This window comes from Trachypithecus francoisi, unplaced genomic scaffold, assembly GCF_009764315.1.
Source record: "Trachypithecus francoisi isolate TF-2019V2 unplaced genomic scaffold, Tfra_2.0 Lachesis_group20, whole genome shotgun sequence".
In the NCBI taxonomy this organism is placed as follows: Eukaryota; Metazoa; Chordata; class Mammalia; order Primates; family Cercopithecidae; genus Trachypithecus; species Trachypithecus francoisi.
The window spans coordinates 51,635,552-51,653,234 of NW_022681466.1; the positions used below are offsets into that span (position 1 = coordinate 51,635,552).

Genomic DNA, 17,683 nt, shown 5'->3' on the forward strand with positions numbered 1-17,683 from the left:
TCATTAGTTATGACAGACATCTTAATTTTGATATTAAATTCGTATTTTTCCCAGGAAATTTCAGTTATTTCTGGGACAGCAGAATGGAATATTTTTCAATTGGAAAATTTTATTTAGGAAATTTTGGTGAAAATATATGTACACAAACACATACCCCAGCCCTGATTTATAGGAGCCATTCCCCTTGTGCCACTGTCAGTGATCTCTTTTCTACCCATTAGGAAGTGATCAGATTTAATAGATTACATTGAGAGAATATGTTTAAGACAGTGCTTGGCTGTAGGGAATTTACAGTTTCATTGAGGTAAAATGTACAAAAGTAATAATTACATTATTTAGGTGAATAGTAGTTGCTTATCAGTATGATAAAGATGATGAGTACTATGAAAAGAAAGAAATGGGATGATAGTGTGGGCTAAACTGGTCATAGAAAGTTCATGAGGATAGTTAGATTTAAGCTGGTACTGAATTAAAAATGGGATTTTAATTGTCATAAAGTATTTGTGAACATAGTTCAGATGAGAAAGGGGTATATATTTTTTTATAATGGCATAATTTTTTAAATGGCACAAAATCTGAAATGGATAACTATTACTAGAAGATAAAGTAAAATATCATTTCGTTTATAAAATCAGGCCCTCATGGGCTGGGTGTGGTGGCTCATGCCTGCAATCCTAATTTTTTTAAATGGCACAAAATCTGAAATGGATAACTATTACTAGAAGATAAATATCATTTCGTTTATAAAATCAGGCCCTCATGGGCTGGGTGTGGTGGCTCATGCCTGCAATCCTAGCACTTTGGGAGGCTGAGGTCGGCAGAGTGTCTGAGCCCAGGAGTTCAAGACCAGCCTGAGCAACATGGCAAAACTCTGTCTCTACAAAAAAGAGTACAAAAAATTAGCCTGCATGGTGGTACGTGCCTGTAGTCCCAGCTACTCAGGGGGCTGAGACAGGAGAATCACTTGAACCTGGGAGACAGAGGTTGCAGTGAGCCAAGATCGCCCCACTGCACTCCAGCCTGGGCAGTGACAGAGTGAGACTCTGTCTCAAAAATAAATAAGTAAATAAATAAATAAATAAATAAGGCCCTCATGGAGATACAGTTTCTAAGTTTTGGAAGAAAACAATGTTATGAGAGGTTGCTGAAATACTTCCTGAGTGACTGCTGAGCCATCTCCCCCCACCAAACACTGTAATGATTTTTCAATTGTAGAAAACAGATAGTAGGTTTTGAATATTATTCTTGAGCAAGATAGATACTTTCTGAGAAATAGATTTCATCCCAATATGAAAAAGCAGACTTACATAGTGTCTGAAGGCCCTTTATTGTAAGTTTATTTTTGTTTTGATAGGTTCTTTGTTAAAAGCAGTTATATCTTTGTCAATCTTACATGTGTTTGTCATTGTCCCAAACAAAGTGAAAGATTATGATTGCATGTTACAATGGGACTTTGATTTCAGCCCTAAGTTAAACAGTAGACGAGGTCATCCCATATACACTGCATCCACAGTGGATTGGTGGTGCTCGTTGAGGCTCTGCTGTAGGTCATAGGCAGCCTATCACTGAGTGATCTTATCCTGTATCCCATCAGAACCCTGAAGTTACCCAGCCAGATGAAGATCTTCACCTTCAGGCAGAAGAAACAAAATTGGTAAAGGTAATACCTACCGTTGTACATATAATGAATACAGAGAAAATGCCTATTTTACTGCCTCTGATTCTCAATGTTACCAGTTAATTGCGAGTTCACAATGATTATTTGATTGGTATGGTAGCCCCAGGGCTGGTGGCATCAATTTAACAGATTTCATTTCTCTCAGAGGTGGCAGCCCTAATCTAGCCAGATAGTCACATCATGATTACTAATGGTAAAATATTCTATCATCACATAGTCTGATGCTTGTGCTGCATTGTAAGACCCAATGCTGTGCCAGTAAAAAATACCAAGAGTACATCAACATTGTGGAAATAGTGTTCAGATGAGTTTAAATTGGTTTAGATATTTTATTTCATTTTATTTATTAAGGCTTTCTTATTTGTGAATACTGAATCCACTTGATTTTTCCAGAAAAAGTAAAAATCAGAAATTTGTTGTGATGAGAAAAATTATCCAAAACTTAGAAATAAATAAAAGATAAATGTAGGCCGTTTCAGAGTCATATTAGACCATTGTATTAACAAGCCTGTCTAAGGGTTATCTGACATAGCAGGGGAGGGTTATGTTGTTTGACTTACCATTTACTGTTAATTAATATTTAGATCCTAAAAGATATTAACTTGTACAAGATTGAAACGTTGCAGTTATTTTTGCTAGGATAAAAGATAATCCCCAAAGTTATGGTATTACTGTCCTGTAGAACATTAATCAGGTTTGTATCTAATTTTGCAGTCTTATTCCAGCATTCTTTTTTCCACTATCTGTATATCGGTTTCTTGCATCTCCTTTAAACTTGTCTTGTCTAGCTGCTGATCCCTCATTAATGCCTTAAGTAAATCTTTGACAAGTATTCACTATGCTTTTAGAAGAATTATGGTTTTAAATTTTTTAAGATTATCCTTTGAAGGTTAGTTTTATTCCAGAGATGTTTTGTGTAAAATGTGGTTTTTACTTTTGCTTCTATGAGAAAATACATTCTGAGATTCAGTTTTATACATAATATTTTTGAAATGATTTTTCAATTTTTTTAACATATGATAACTTAGATTCTTAAAAACTTAAGGTAGAAATATTCATAGTTTTAGACTTTGAACCACAAACCTTAGGAAAATGCCATACTTTTTGGCATGGTGTACAATTCATATGGTTTATTTTTGTTCTGACAGGGAGTCCCTGGTAGAAGATTAATTCTGTCTGGCTCTTCCCTAAATTCTGCATCCTTTTTTTAATACATACTGAACATAGCTTAGTTTAATTTTACTTTGAATAGAACCAACGATTTGATGATAACTATCAATAAGTTATTAATTTAATTTAATTGGTTTTTTATTTGCTTGATTTTCTTATAAGTATTGTTGACTTTTTTTTTTTTTTTTTTTTTTCCTTGAGATGAAGTCTCGCTCTGTCACCCAGGCTGGAGTGCAGTGGCACAATCTCGGCTCACTGCAACCTTTGCCTCCCAGGTACAAGCGATTCTTCTGCCTCAGCCTCCCAAGTAGCCAGGATTACAGGCACCTACTACCACGCCCAGCTAATTTTTGTATTTTCAGTAGAGATGGGGTTTCACCATGTTGGCCAGACTGGTCTTGAACTCCTGACCTCAGGTGACCTGCCTGCCTCAGCCTCCCAAAGTGCTGGGTTACAGACATGAGCCACCGTGCCCGGCTGACATTTTCAATTAGTGTTTTTTTTGTTTGTTTGTTTGTTTGTAGCATAGTCCTTTAAAAGAAGAACTTTCAATGCTAAAATGTCTTTTATTTTACAGGTACATTTTTTTAGTGCAAACGTCTAACAAAGAAACTATAGAAGATTGATGAAGAACTCTTATTGCATGATTATTATAATCAGACCCAAAAGGAACACATCAAAACAAAGAGTCTTGATATTTTCTGACATATGTAAGATTAAGACACTTACATGCTAGTGAAGTCACAAACTAAAACCAGTGAGGTCAGGGACAGTGAGTATCAGTGCCAGTATATATGTTGTAACTTTTGGTGAACAGCTTAATTTCCCAACAACAAATAACTAGATAAGCATAACCTCAAGATAAACAGGAGATAATAAGAAGCTTTTAAAAACCTCCCAGTAGCTGGGACTAGGCACCTACCACCATGTCCAGCTAATTTTTGTATTTTTAGTATAGACGGAGTTTCACCATGTTGGCCAAGCTGGTCTTCCAACTCCTGACCTCAAGTGATCCACCCACATCAGCCTCCCAAAATGCTGGGATTACGGGCATGAACCATGGCACCCGACTGGGTTATCATATAATCTTGATGAAGGAGGGCATTCTGATGAAATTTCAGTGAGATCAGTGATGTGATAGACTTAAAGCAAAATAGGCTCTGTATAAAAGAGTCAATGCCATGTCCGGACTGCATAATGGACCTGGGGTCCTATTTCCTTGGAAAATACAAAGTTAAATGTAAAATGACATATTCAGAAACCCCTCATGTGAAAGTCTGCATCTGAGTTGCAAATAACTGCTTCTCAGCATCAAAGTCACTTTCATTCTTTCTGATGTGATTTCAGACTACACAATTTCTGACAGCCTATGACTTTAAAAGACAAGGTGTCATAATGAGTAAGAAAGCAGTAGTTGCTCAAAACGGGTAATTATGACATTTTACAGCTGCAGAATGACCTTAGAAGAAATATTGTTTGCTGTTAACTTTTCAATGGGTTTTATCTGTGTCTATTCTAGCTTGAGGTGTGGAAGGGCAGAATTTTGCTTTCTCAGTATAAGCTAATTTTTACTTTCTTGAACTCCATCAAAAAGAAAATTTTATGTCAGTCTGGCTTAATGTTATTTTCTCAGTGTCTTTGAGGTAAAGAATATGAGGCTTATGATTTCTGGTTTCCATTGTATGCGTCAGTGTGTTATCTTAGAATCAGCAATTTCTGGGTATTATGTTTTAGGTTTCCAATTTTGTCTAAATTATGAATAGAGTTGGTCTGGGATGGTGCAATTGAAATAAATGGGTACTCTTTTAGCTCCCTAGGAACTTTTTGCAATAAAAATAAAACTTTAGTTATAGTAATAGTTTCTTCAGTTTAACAAAGTTCAGTTTCTGAATAAAGGATACTTAAGTGAATTTACTTTCACCAAGATCAAAATGCCCTCAACATTCTTAGAAGTTGTTTTAGTCTGTTTGTTGCCATATAAAGTAATAACCAAGGGTGGGTTATTTATAAAGAAAAGGGTTTATTTGGCTCACAGTTCTGCAGTTTGTATAAGCAGCATACTGCCAGTATCTGCATCTTGTGAGGGCCTCAGGCTGCTTCTATTCACAGTGAAAAGGAAAGAGCGCCAGTATGTGTAGAGACTACATAGCAAGAGTAGGAGAGGGAAGGGGCCATGCTCTTTTTTTTTTTTTCTAAGACAGAGTCTCGCTTTGTCACCCAGGCTGAAGTGCAGTGGTGCAATCTTGGCTCACTGCAAGCTCCACCTCCTGGGTTCACGCCATTCCCCTGCCTCAGCCTCCCGAGTAGCTGGGACTACAGGTGCCCACCACCACGCCTGGCTAATTTTTTTGTATTTTTAGTAGAGACGGGGTTTCACTGTGTTAGCCAGGATGGTCTCGATTTCCTGACCTCTGATCTGCCCACTTCAGCCACCCAAAGTGCTGGGATTACAGACGTGAGCCACTGTGCCCGGCCCATGCTCTTTTTAACAGCCAGCACTCATGGGAACTATTAATAATAGAGGGAGAACTCACTCAATACCGTGAGGATGGCACCAAGCCATTCATGAGGGACCCAGCCCCATGACACAGGCACCTCCCATTAGGCCCCACTCCAACATGGGGATCAGTTTTGAACATGAGGTTTGGGGGGAAGGCATCAAAACTATTGCAGCAGTTTTATGTTTCAAAGCTTAATTCACACTTCCACATTCTACAATCAATATTTCATTCGTTCTTCATGCCACACAAACCTCTGATTTTTTATGATTATTTATTTACCTGATTTCCCCTGGGAGAGAAGAAAAAGATTGTCTTTCTGGCAATATTTTTTTTTTTCCTTTACACCATTTAATAAGAAAAGAGAGGCATGTACATTTTCTGGGATACTTTGGACTTCAATAAAACACCCATGATAGTCACTACAACCCTATCAAACTAAGCAGATAGCATTTAGAACACTGAATAGAAACTTACTCTCTCTCACAGTTTGAAAGGAGGCAAGGAGCCTCAATGTTGTTCTTTTAAAAATACACAGTGCCAATTGGTAGGTGCTGGAAATGGAGCCTAGCAATGGAGCCACTCCAGGCATATATACTCCTTTGTGAGGGGAAGGTGCAGTGAACCTGGTTTAGCAAATTTACCATCCCACCCAAGAGCCAATGGGAGCAGCCCTTCCGGAAGACCAGTAAAGTCAGTAGCACAAGACCAGGCCCCCAAAGGGTGCTTGGCAATGCTCTATTCTGAGGCCCTACAAGAGATAACCCATACCTGTCAATTCTCTGTGAATTTCCACCTCCATCTCATAAGTGAATTATTTTTTTAAAAGAGTGGCAGAAATAACTCCCCATGGCATCCTTTTCAAATACTGGTGGGTCAGTGGAATTGGCATCTGTAAAGAGGGTCCATGTTATTATTTGGGGAACACGGCAGCAGGGAAAGATCTGACTGAACACTTGTATTATCCAGACTGCTGTACTTTAGGGCACTCTTGATCCTGAAGCTATTTTCTTTCTTTTTTTGTTTTCTTTATTATACTTCAAGTTCCAGGGTACATGTGCACAACGTGCAGGTTTGTTACATATGTATACATGTGCCATGTTGGTGTGCTGCATCCATTAACTCGTCATTTACATTAGTTATATCTCCTAATGCTATCCCTCCCCCGCCCCGCCTCCCCCAACTCCACGACAGGCCCCAGTGTGTGATGTTCCCCACCCTATGTCCATGTGTTCTCATTGTTCAATTCCCACCTATGAATGAGAACATGCAGGGGTTTTTTGTTGTTGTTGTTGTTGTTTTGTCCTTGCGTTAGTTTGCTGAGAATGATGGTTTCCACCTTCATCCATGTCCCTACAAAGGACATGAACTCATCCTTTTTTATGGCTGCATAGTATTCCATGGTGTATATGTGCCACATTTTCTTAATCCAATCTATCATTGATGGACATTTGGGTTGGTTCCAAGTCTTTACTATTGTGAATAGTGCTGCAGTAAACATACGTGTGCATGTGTCTTCATAGCAGCATGATTTATAATCCTTTGGGTATATACCCAGTAATGGGATGGCTGGGTCAAACGGTATTTCTAGTTCTAGATGCTTGAGGAATCGCCACACAGTCTTCCACGATGGTTGAACTAGTTTACAGTCCCACCAACAGTGTAAAAGTGTTCCTATTTTTCCACATCCTCCCCAGCACCTGTTGTTTCCTGACTTTTTAATGATTTCCATTCTAACTGGTGTGAGATGGTATCTCATTGTGGTTTTGATTTGCATTTCTCTGATGGCCAGTGATGATGAGCATTTGTTCATGTGTCTGTTTGCTGCATAAATATCTTCTTTTGAGAAGTGTCTGTTCATATCCTTTGCCCACTTTTTGATTGGGTTGGTTGTTTTTGGGGGGGTTTTTTTGTTTGTTTTTTTGAGGCAGAGTCTCGCTTTGTCGCCCAGGCTGGAGAGCAGTGGCGCGATCTCAGCTTACTGCAAGCTCTGCCTCCCGGGTTCACGCCATTCTCCTGTCTCAGCCTCCCGAGTAGCTGCGAGTACAGGCGCCTGCCACCACACTCGGCTAAATTTTTTGTATTTTTAGTAGAGACGGGGTTTCACCATGTTAGCCAGGATGGTCTCAATCTCCTGACCTCGTGATCCGCCCGCCTTGGCCTCGCAAACTGCTGGGATTACAGGTGTGAGCCACCGTGCCCGGCCATTTGTTTTTTTCTTGTAAGTTTGTTTGAGTTCTTTGTAGATTCTGGATATTAGCCCTTTGTCAGATAAATAGATTGCAAAAATTTTCTCCCATTCTGTAGGTTGTCTGTTCACTCTGATGGTAGTTTCTTTTGCTGTGCAGAAGCTCTTTAGTTTAATTAGATCCCAATTGTCTATTTTGGCTTTTGTTGCCATTGCTTTTGGTGTTTGAAACATGAAGTCCTTGCCCATGCCTGTGTCCTGAATGGCATTGCCTAGGTTTTCTTCTAGGGTTTTTATGGTTTTAGGTCTAACATTTAAGTCTTTAGTCCATCTTGAATTAATTTTTGTATAAGGTGTAAGGAAGGGATCTAGTTTCAGCTTTCTATATATGGCTAGCCAGTTTTCCCAGCACCATTTATTAAATAGGGAATCCTTTCCCCATTTTTTGTCAGATTTGTCAAAGATCAGATGGCTGTAGATGTGTGGTATTATTTCCAAGGGCTCTGTTCTGTTCCATTGGTCTATATCTCTGTTTTCGTACCAGTACCATGCTGTTTTGGTTACAGTAGCCTTGTAGTATAGTTTTAAGTCAGGTAGTGTGATGCCTCCAGCTTTGTTCTTTTTGCTTAGGATTGTCTTGGCAATGCGGGCTCTTTTTTGGTTCCATATGAACTTTAAAGTAGTTTTTTCCAATTCTGTGAAGAAAGTCATTGGTAGCTTAACGGGAATGGCATTGAATCTATAAATTACCTTGGGCAGTATGGCCATTTTCATGATATTGGTTCTTCCTATCCATGAGCATGGAATGTTCTTCCATTTGTTTGTGTCCTCTTTTATTTCATTGAGCAGTGGTTTGTAGTTCTCCTTGAAGAGGTCCTTCACATCCCTTGTAAGTTGGATTCCTAGGTATTTTATTCCTTTGAAGCAATTGTGAATGGGAATTCACTCATGATTTGGCTTTCTGTTTGTCTGTTATTGGTGTATAAGAATGCTTGTGATTTTTGCACATTGATTTTGTATCCTGAGACTGCTGAAGCTGCTTATCAGCTTAAGGAGATTTTGGGCTGAAATGATGGGGTTTTCTAAATACACAATCATGCCATCTGCAAACAGGGACAATTTGACTTCCTCTTTTCCTAACTGAATACCCTCTATTTCTTTCTCCTGCCTGATTGCCCTAGCCAGAACTTCCAACACTATGTTGAATAGGAGTGGTGAGAGGGGGCATCCTTGTCTTGTGCCAGTTTTCAAAGGGAGTGCTTCTAGTTTTTGCCCATTCAGTATGATATTGGCTGTGGGTTTGTTATAAATAGGTCTTATTATTTTGAGATATGTCCCATAAATACCTAATTTATTGAGAGTTTCTAGCATTAAGGGCTCTTGAATTTTGTCAGAGGCCTTTTCTGCATCTATTGAGACAATGATGTGGTCATGTGGTTTTTGTCTTTGGTTCTGTTTGGATTACGTGTATTGATTTGCGTATGTTGAACCAGCCTTGCATCCCAGGGATGAAGCCCGCTTGATCATGGTGGATAAGCTTTTTGATGTGCTGCTGGATTCGTTTGCCAGTATTTTACTGAGGATTTTTGCATCAATGTTCATCAGGGATATTGATTATCTTTTTTTGTTGTGTCTCTGCCAGGCTTTAGTATCAGGATGATGTTGGCCTCATAAAATGACTTAGAGAGGATTCCCTCTTTTTCTATTGATTGGAGTCGTTTCAGAAGGAATGGTACCAGCTCCTCCTTGTACCTCTGGTAGAATTCGGCTGTGAATCTGTCTGGTCCTGGACTTTTTTTGGTTGGTAGGCTATTATTGCCTCAATTTCAGAGCCTGTTATTGGTCTATTCAGGGATTCAACTTCTTCCTGGTTTAGTCTTGGGAGGTTGTATTTGTCCAGGAATTTATCCATTTATTCTCAATTTTCTAGTTTGTTTGCATAGAGGTGTTTATAGTGTTCTCTGATGGCAGTTTGTATTTCTGTGGGATCAGTGGTGATATCCCCTCTATCAGTTTTTATTGCATCTATTTGATTCTTCCCTCTTCTTTATTAATCTTGCTAGCAGTCTATCAATTTTGTTGATCTTTTCAAAAAACCAGCTCCTGGATTCATTGATCTTTTGAAGGATTTTTTGTATCTCTGTCTCCTTCAGTTCTGCTCTGATCTTTGTCATTTCTTGCCTTCTGCTAGCTTTTGAATGTGTTTGCTCTTGCTTCTCTAGTTGTTTTAATTGTGATGTTAGGGTGTCAATTTTAGATCTTTCCTGCTTTCTCCTGTGGGTATATCGTGCTATAAATTTCCCTCTACACACTGTTTTAAATGTGTCCCAGAGATTCTGATATGTTGTGTCTTTGTTCTCATTGGTTTCAAAGAACGTCTTTATTTCTACCTTCGTTTTGTTATGTACCCAGTAGTCATTCAGGAGCAGGTTGTTCAGTTTCCATGTAGTTGAGTGGTTTTGAGTGAGTTTCTTAATCCTGCATTCTAGTTTGATTGCACTGTGGTCTGAGAGACAGTTTGTTATAATTTCTGTTCTTGTACATTTGCTGAGGAGTGCTTTACTTCCAACTATGTGGTCAATTTTGGAATAAGTGCAATGTGGTGCTAAGAAGAATGTATATTCTGTTGATTTGGGGTGGAGAGTTCTGTAGATGTCTATTAGGTCTGCTTGGGGCAGAGCTGAGTTCAACTCCTGAATATCCTTTTTAACTTTCTGTCTCATTGATCTGTCTAATGTTGACAGTGGAGTGTTGAAGTCTCCCATTATTATTGTGTGGGAGTCTAAGTCTCTTTGTAGGTCTCTAAGGACTTGCTTTATGAATCTGGGTGCTCCTGTATTGGGTGCATATATATTTAGGATAGTTAGCTCTTCTTATTGAATTGATCCCTTTACCATTATGTAATGGCCTTCTTTGTCTCTTTTGATCTTTGTTGGTTTAAAGTCTGTTTTATCAGAAACTAGGATTGCAAACCCTGCCTTTTTTTTGTTTTCCATTTGCTTGGTAGATCTTCCTCCATCCCTTTATTTTGAGCCTATGTGTGTCTCTGCATGTGAGATGGGTCTCCTGAATACAGCACACTGTTGGGTCTTGACTCTTTATCCAGTTTGCCAGTCTGTGTCTTTTAATTGGAGCATTTAGCCCATTTACATTTAAGGTTAATATTGTTATGTGTGAATTTGATCATGTCATTATGATGTTAGTTGGTTATTTTGCTCGTTAGTTGATGCAGTTTCTTCCTAGCATCGATGATCTTTACAGTTTGGTGTGTTTTTCAGTGGCTGGTACCGGTTGTTCCTTTCCATGTTTAGTGCTTCCTTCAGGAGCTCTTGTAGAGCAGGCCTGGTGTTGACAGAATCTTTCAGCATTTGCTTGTCTGTAATGGATTTTGTTTCTCCTTCACTTATGAAGCTTAGTTTGGCTGGATATGAAATTCTGGGTTGAAAACTCTTTTCTTTAAGAATGTCAAATATTGGCCCCCACTCTCTTCTGGCTTGTAGAGTTTCTGCCGAGAGATCCGCTGTTAATCTGATGGGCTTCCCTTTGTGGGTAACCCGACCTTTCTCTCTGGCTGCCCTTAACATTTTTTAGTTCATTTCAACTTGGATGAATCTGAAAATTATGTGTCTTGGAGTTGCTCTTCTCGAGGAGTATCTTTGTGGCATTCTCCGTATTTCCTGAATTTGAATGTTGGCCTTCCTTGCTAGGTTGGGGAAGTTCTCCTAGATAATATCCTGCAGAGTGTTTTCCAATTTGGTTCCATTCTCCCCATTACTTTCAGATACACCTATCAGACGTATATTTAATCTTTTCACATAGTCCCATATTTCTTAGACGCTTTGTTCGTTTCTTTTTACTCTTTTTTCTCTAAACTTCTTGCTTCATTTCATTCATTTCATCTTCAGTCACTGATATCCTTTCTTCCACTTGATCGAATCGGCAAGTGAAGCTTGTGCATTCGTCACATAGTTCTCGTGCCACGGTTTTCAGCTCCATCAGGTCATTTAAGGACTTCTCTCTACACTGGTTATTCTAGTTAGCCATTTGTCTAATCTTTTTTCAAGGTTTTTAGCTTCTTCGCGATGGGTTCAAACTTCCTCCTTTAGCTTGGAGAAGTCTGATCTTCTGAAGCCTTCTTCTTTCAACTCGTCAAAGTCATTCTCTGTCCAGCTTTGTTCTGTTGCTGGCAAGGAGCTGTGTTCCTTTGGAGGGGGAGAGGCGCTCTGATTTTTAGAATTTTCAACTTTTTTGCTGTTTTTTTCCCCATGTTTATGGTTTTATCTACCTTTGGTCTTTGATGATGGTGATGTACAGATGGGATTTTGGTGTGGATGTCCTTTCTGTTTGTTAGTTTTCCTTCCAACAGTCAGGACCCTCAGCTGCAGGTCTGTTGGAGTTTGCTGGAGGTGCACTCCAGACCCTGTTTGCGTGGGTATCAGGCAGCGGAGGCTGCAGAACAGCGAATATTGCTAAACAGCAGATGTTGCTGCCTGATCGTTCCTTTGCAAGCTTCATCTCAGAGGAGTACCCGGCCATGTGGGGTGTCAGTCTGCCCCTACTGGGGGTTGCCTCCCAGTTAGGCTACTCGGGGGTCAGGGACCCACTTGAGGAGGCAGTCTGTCCGTTCTCAGATCTCAAACTCCGTGCTGGGAGAACCACTACTCTCTTCAAACCTGTCAGACAGGGACATTTAAGTCTGCAGAGGTTTCTGCAGCCTTTTGTTCAGCTATGCCCTGCCATCAGAGGTGGAATCTACAGAAGCAGGCAGGCCTCCTTGAGCTGTGGTGGGCTCCACCCAGTTGGAGCTTCCTGGCCACTTTGTTTACCTACTCAAGCCTCAGCAATGGCGGGCACCCCTCCCCCATTCTTGTTGCCGCCTTGCAGTTCAGTCTCAGACTGCTGTGCTAGCAATGAACGAGGCTCCGTGGGTGTGGGACCCTCCAAGCCAGGTGCGGGATATAATCTCCTGGTGTGCCATTTGCTATACCGTTGGAAAAGCACAATATTAGGGTGAGAATGACCCGATTTTCCAGGTGCCATCTGTCACAGCTTCCCTTGGGTAGGAAAGGGTATTCCCTGACCCCTTGCTCTTCCCAGGTGAGGTGATGCCTTGCCCTGCGTCAGCTTACACTTGGTGGGCTGCATCCACTGACCTGCACCCACTGTCCGACGAGCCCTAGTGAGATGAACCCAGTACCTCAGTTGGAAATGCAGAAATCACCCGTCTTCTGCATTGCTGATGCTGAGAGCTGTAGACTGGAACTGTTCCTATTTGGCCATCTTGGAACCGCCCCTCTGGCAGTATTTTTTTTTTTTTTTTTTTGAGACGGAGTCTCGCTCTGTCGCCCAGGCTGGAGTGCAGTGGCCGGATCTCAGCTCACTGCAAGCTCCGCCTCCTGGGTTTACGCCATTCTCCTGCCTCAGCCTCCCAAGTAGCTGGGACTACAGGCGCCCGCCAACTCGCCCGGCTAGTTTTTTGTATATTTTAGTAGAGACGGGGTTTCGCCGTGTTAGCCAGGATGGTCTCGATCTCCTGACCTCACGATCCACCCGTCTCGGCCTCCCAAAGTGCTGGGATTACAGGCTTGAGCCACCGCGCCCGGCCCTCTGGCAGTATTTTTAATGACAGTTTTACTAAGGTGTAATTCATATATCATAAAATTCATAAAGTATTCATTTCAGTGGTTTTTAAATATATTCACAGATAACCATCACTGTGTGGAATTCCAGAACATTCCATCACCCTCAAAAAGAAACCCCATACCCCCATACCCACTAGCAGTACTCAATTCCTCCTCCTTACAGCCTCTGACAACCACTAATCTTTTCATCTCTATAGATTTACCTATTCTGGACATTTCATATAAATGGAATGATATAATATGTGGTCCTTTGAGACTGTCTTCTTTCATTTTAGCATAATATTTTCAAGGCTTATGTGTGTTGTAGCTTGTGTCAGTACTGTATTCCTTTTTGTGGCCAAATAATATTCCAGTTGTATGGATATAGATACTGCTTATCCGTTTGTCAGTTGATGAGTATTTGAGTTGTTGTTTCTACTTTGGGGCAATTAATAATGATGCTAATACATTTGTGTATATGTTTTTGTGTGAGCATATGTTTTCATTTCTCTTGGTATATACCTAGGGTTGGAATTTTGCTGGATCATATGATAATTCTGTTAAACCATTGGGGAACTGTCAGATTGCTTTCCAAAGCAGCTGCCCCATATTACATTCCTACCAGCAATGTATGAGTGTTGCAATTGCTCTACTTCTTCAACAACACTTAATATTGTCTTAATATTATACACATCTCATTGGGTGTGAAGTGGTATCTTACTGTATCTTATGGATTTTATTTTCCTAATTACTAAGGACTTTGAGCATCTTCTCTTGAGCATACTTATTAGCCATTTGTGTATCTCCTTTGAAGAAATGTCTATTCAAATCCTTTGACCATTTTTTAATTGGGTTATTTGTTTATATGTAAACACAAATCCCTTTTCGGATAAATGGTTTGTAAATATTTTCTCACATTCTTTGGTTGCCTTTTTGAGTTTTTAAGGATGTCCCTTGAAGCACAGAAGTTTTTAATTTTGATGAAGTCTAAATGATCTGTTCTTGTCTTTTGTCTATTGTGCTTTTGGTGTCATATCTAATAATTCATTGCCAAATCAAAGGTCATGAAGATGTTCCTCTTTCCTTCTTACAGTTTTATAGTTTTACTAATATTTAGGTTTATAGTCCATTTTGAGTTAAGTTTTGTTTATGGTCTGAGGTAGAGATTCAACTTCATTCTTTAGCATGTGAATATTCAGTTGTCTCAGCACTGTTTGTTGAAAAGACTATTCTCTACTCATTGTCTTAGTACCCTTATTGAAAACCAACTGACCATTATAGTAGGGATTTATTCCTAGACTGTCAGTTCTATTCCATTGATGGAAATGTCTATCCTAATGTCAGTACCATACTGTCTTGAGCACTGTAGCTTTGAAGTAAGTTTTGAAAGTACCTTTGAAGTTAAGTTTTGAAATTAGGAGGTATGAGTGCCTCAGCTTTCTTCTTTTTCAATATTGTTTTGAAAAACAAATTCATTTCCAAATGAATGTTAGCATCAGCTTTTCCATTTCAGAAAAAACAAGCCACATGGAATTTGCGTAAGTCTTGTGTTGAATCTGTTGATCAATTTGGAGAGTAATGCTATATTAGCAAGATTAAGTCTTCCATACTTCAACATGGGTTGTCCTCCCACTTATTTATGTATTCTTTAGTTTCTTTCAGTTTTGTAGTTTTATAGTTTTCAGTGTGCATATTTTACGCATCTTTTGTTAACTTCATTCCTGTGTTTTCTTATTTTTGCTGTTATAAATGATTTTTTTTCTTAATTTCTTTTTGAAATAGTTATTGGTAGTGTATACAAATAATTGACTTACACACACACATATAGATCTTGTATCCTGAACCTTGCTGAACGAGCTTATTAGTTCTAATAGAACTAAATTGTGTGTGTGTGCGCCTGGATTTCTTAGGGTTTTTTATATGCAAGATAACATTAACTATATAGAGAGATTATATCATTTGCAAATAGAAATTTGCTTTGTCCTTTCCTATCTGGATACTTTGTATTTCTTTTCCTTTTCTAATTTCCCTTGCAAAAATGTAGAATATAACGTTGAATAGAAGTGAGAAGGAATGGCTGGACATGGTGGCCCATGCCTGTAATCCCAGCACTTTGGGAGCCTGAGGTGGGTGGCTCACTTGAGGACAGGAGTTTGAGACCAGCCTGGCCAACATTGTGAAACCTCGACTCTACTAAAAAATACAAAAATTAGCCAGGCATGGTGGTGCACACCTGTAATCCCAGCTGCTTGGGAGGCTGAGACGGGAGGATCTCTTGAACTGGCGGGGTGGAGATTGCAGTGAACCGAAATTGCACCACTGTACTCCAGCCTGGGTGATAAGCAAGATCCTGTATCCAAAAAAAAAAAAAGAGAGAGAGAGAAAAAGAAAAGTGAGAAGGGACATTGTTGTCCTGTTTATGATCACATTCAGCTGTTTACCATTAAGTATGATGTTAGATGTAGTTTTTCACAGAGAGTCTTTATCGGGTTGATGATGTTTGCTTCTATTTTTAGTTTGTTGAATTATGTCAAATGCATTTTTGAATCTATTAAGATGATTGTGCAGTTGTTCTTTATTCTATTGATTGATTTTTTGTATTACATAAAATACAAAACCTTGTATTCCTAAGATCATTTCCATTTGGCTGTAGTATATGCTGCATTTTATTTGTTGCTGAACCCACTTTGTTAGTCTTTTGTTGAGAAATTTGTGTCTATATTCATAAGGATACTGGTCTGTAGTGTTCTTCTGATGTCTTTGTCTAGTTTAGGTAATATTGGTCTCATAAAGTGGGTTTGGAATTGTTCCCTTCCATTTTTTGGAAGAGTTAGTGAAGGATTGGTATTAATTCTTCTTGAAATGTTTGGTATAATTCACATGAAGCCATTTGAACCTAAGCTTTTCTTTGTGGGAAGTTTACTTGTTATGGATCTATCCAGATTTCCTGTTACACTGAGTCAGTTTTGGTAGTTAATGCCTTTCTAAGAATTTGTCCAGTTCATCTAAGTTCGCATACCATTGTTCATAGTGTTCCTTTATAATCCTCTTATTTCTTTAAGGTCAGTAGGAATGTCTTCTTTTTCATTCTGATTTTAGTAATCTTTGTCTTCTCTCTTTTTTTCTTAGTCCCTCTAGCTAATGGTTTGCCATTTTTTAATCTTTCCAAATAACCAACTTTTGCCTTTTTTATTTCCTCTGCTGTTTTTCTGTTCTCTATTTTATTTCCATTCTAATATTTATTATTTCCTTCCTTCTGCTTTCTAAAAAATTTAATTCACTCTTCCTTCTCTAGCGCCTTAAGGTATAACTTTAGGTTATTGATTTCTTCTTTTTAAATTGTAGACATTTTATAGCTATAAATTTCCCTCTGAGCACTGCTTTCAGTTTGTCCGGCTACTACTGTTGAATTATCTCTTTGCCCCTTCAATTTTATACATTTTTGCTTCCTATATTGTGGGACTGTTTTGCTAGGTGAATATATGTTTAAATTTGTTATGTTTTACTGATACACTTATTTCAATTATTATACTTTTCAACTCCAAAATTTCCATTTAGTGAAATATCATTCTCACAATTTCTTTTAAATCTTTATACATGGTTTTATTTAGGCCTACATACTTATAATAGCAGCCTTAATGTCTTTGTTTAATAAGTACAACATCTTGACTTCTTTGGAGGTAGTTTCCATTGATGTTTTATTTTTTACTGTGTGTGGGTCCATGCTTTCATGTTTCTTTGTGTGTTTTAATAATTTTTGTTTGAAAACCAGTTAGTTATTTTAAATAATATAATGTGGCAACTCTGGAAATCAGATTCTCCCCTCTCTAGGGTTTGTTATTGCAGTTGTTGGTGGCACTGCTGCTATTTTTGTTTAGAAACTTTCCTGGACCAATCTGTAAAGTCTGTATTCTTTATCATGTATAGCCACTAAAATATCTGCTTGGTTAACATGGTGATTAGTTAATGATTAGACAGATTTCTTTATGCCTTAAACCAGTAAGTCTTCAGCAACTGCCAGAGGGATCTTTGTATGTGTTGGGCATACATTTTCCTCTTAGGCAGACAGGTTACAACTCTGCCTTAGTCACTTCTTGCTTGTACAGAGCCTCAAGGTAAACCATAGATGAGAGATGAGGGCCTTTTCAGGTTTTTCCTGGGGATGAGTTCTTGGTGGAAAAAGAAGACAAAACCCAGTACATTGGTTACAGTTTGAATTACACACGTGTCAAGTGATTAACAATAAAGTTTATGAACTCATCATCTCCTACATTTGCCATGTTTTATTATTAGCAGTGTTATCTAAAACATGCTTCAAAAACCTAAAAGGTTGAAAACGCCAAAGGGATATGTATACATAAGACATGTATGACAAGCATACATATCTAAGTGGTAGAAAAACACCCCAGAGGAAATCTTTCTTCTGATCTAAAACAGACCTTAGCCAGATATGATCTAAGTTGACTTCTTTGCCTGAGTAGTCAGCTACTCAGGGTTCTTAGTTTACTAGACCATGGATCAGATTGAT

At 38.9% G+C, this 17,683-nt stretch overlaps 1 protein-coding gene across 1 annotated transcript in view; it reads left to right on the forward strand.

The window, feature by feature from the left end:
- The window catches only part of ZNF624 (zinc finger protein 624), a 52,509-nt gene that overhangs the window by 10,629 nt on the left and 24,197 nt on the right, over positions 1-17,683 (forward strand). Inside the window, exon 3 of the mRNA XM_033181741.1 lies at positions 1,595-1,660. Within this exon, the coding sequence (XP_033037632.1) occupies positions 1,595-1,660 (66 nt within the window). The remainder of the gene's footprint in view (positions 1-1,594; positions 1,661-17,683) is intronic.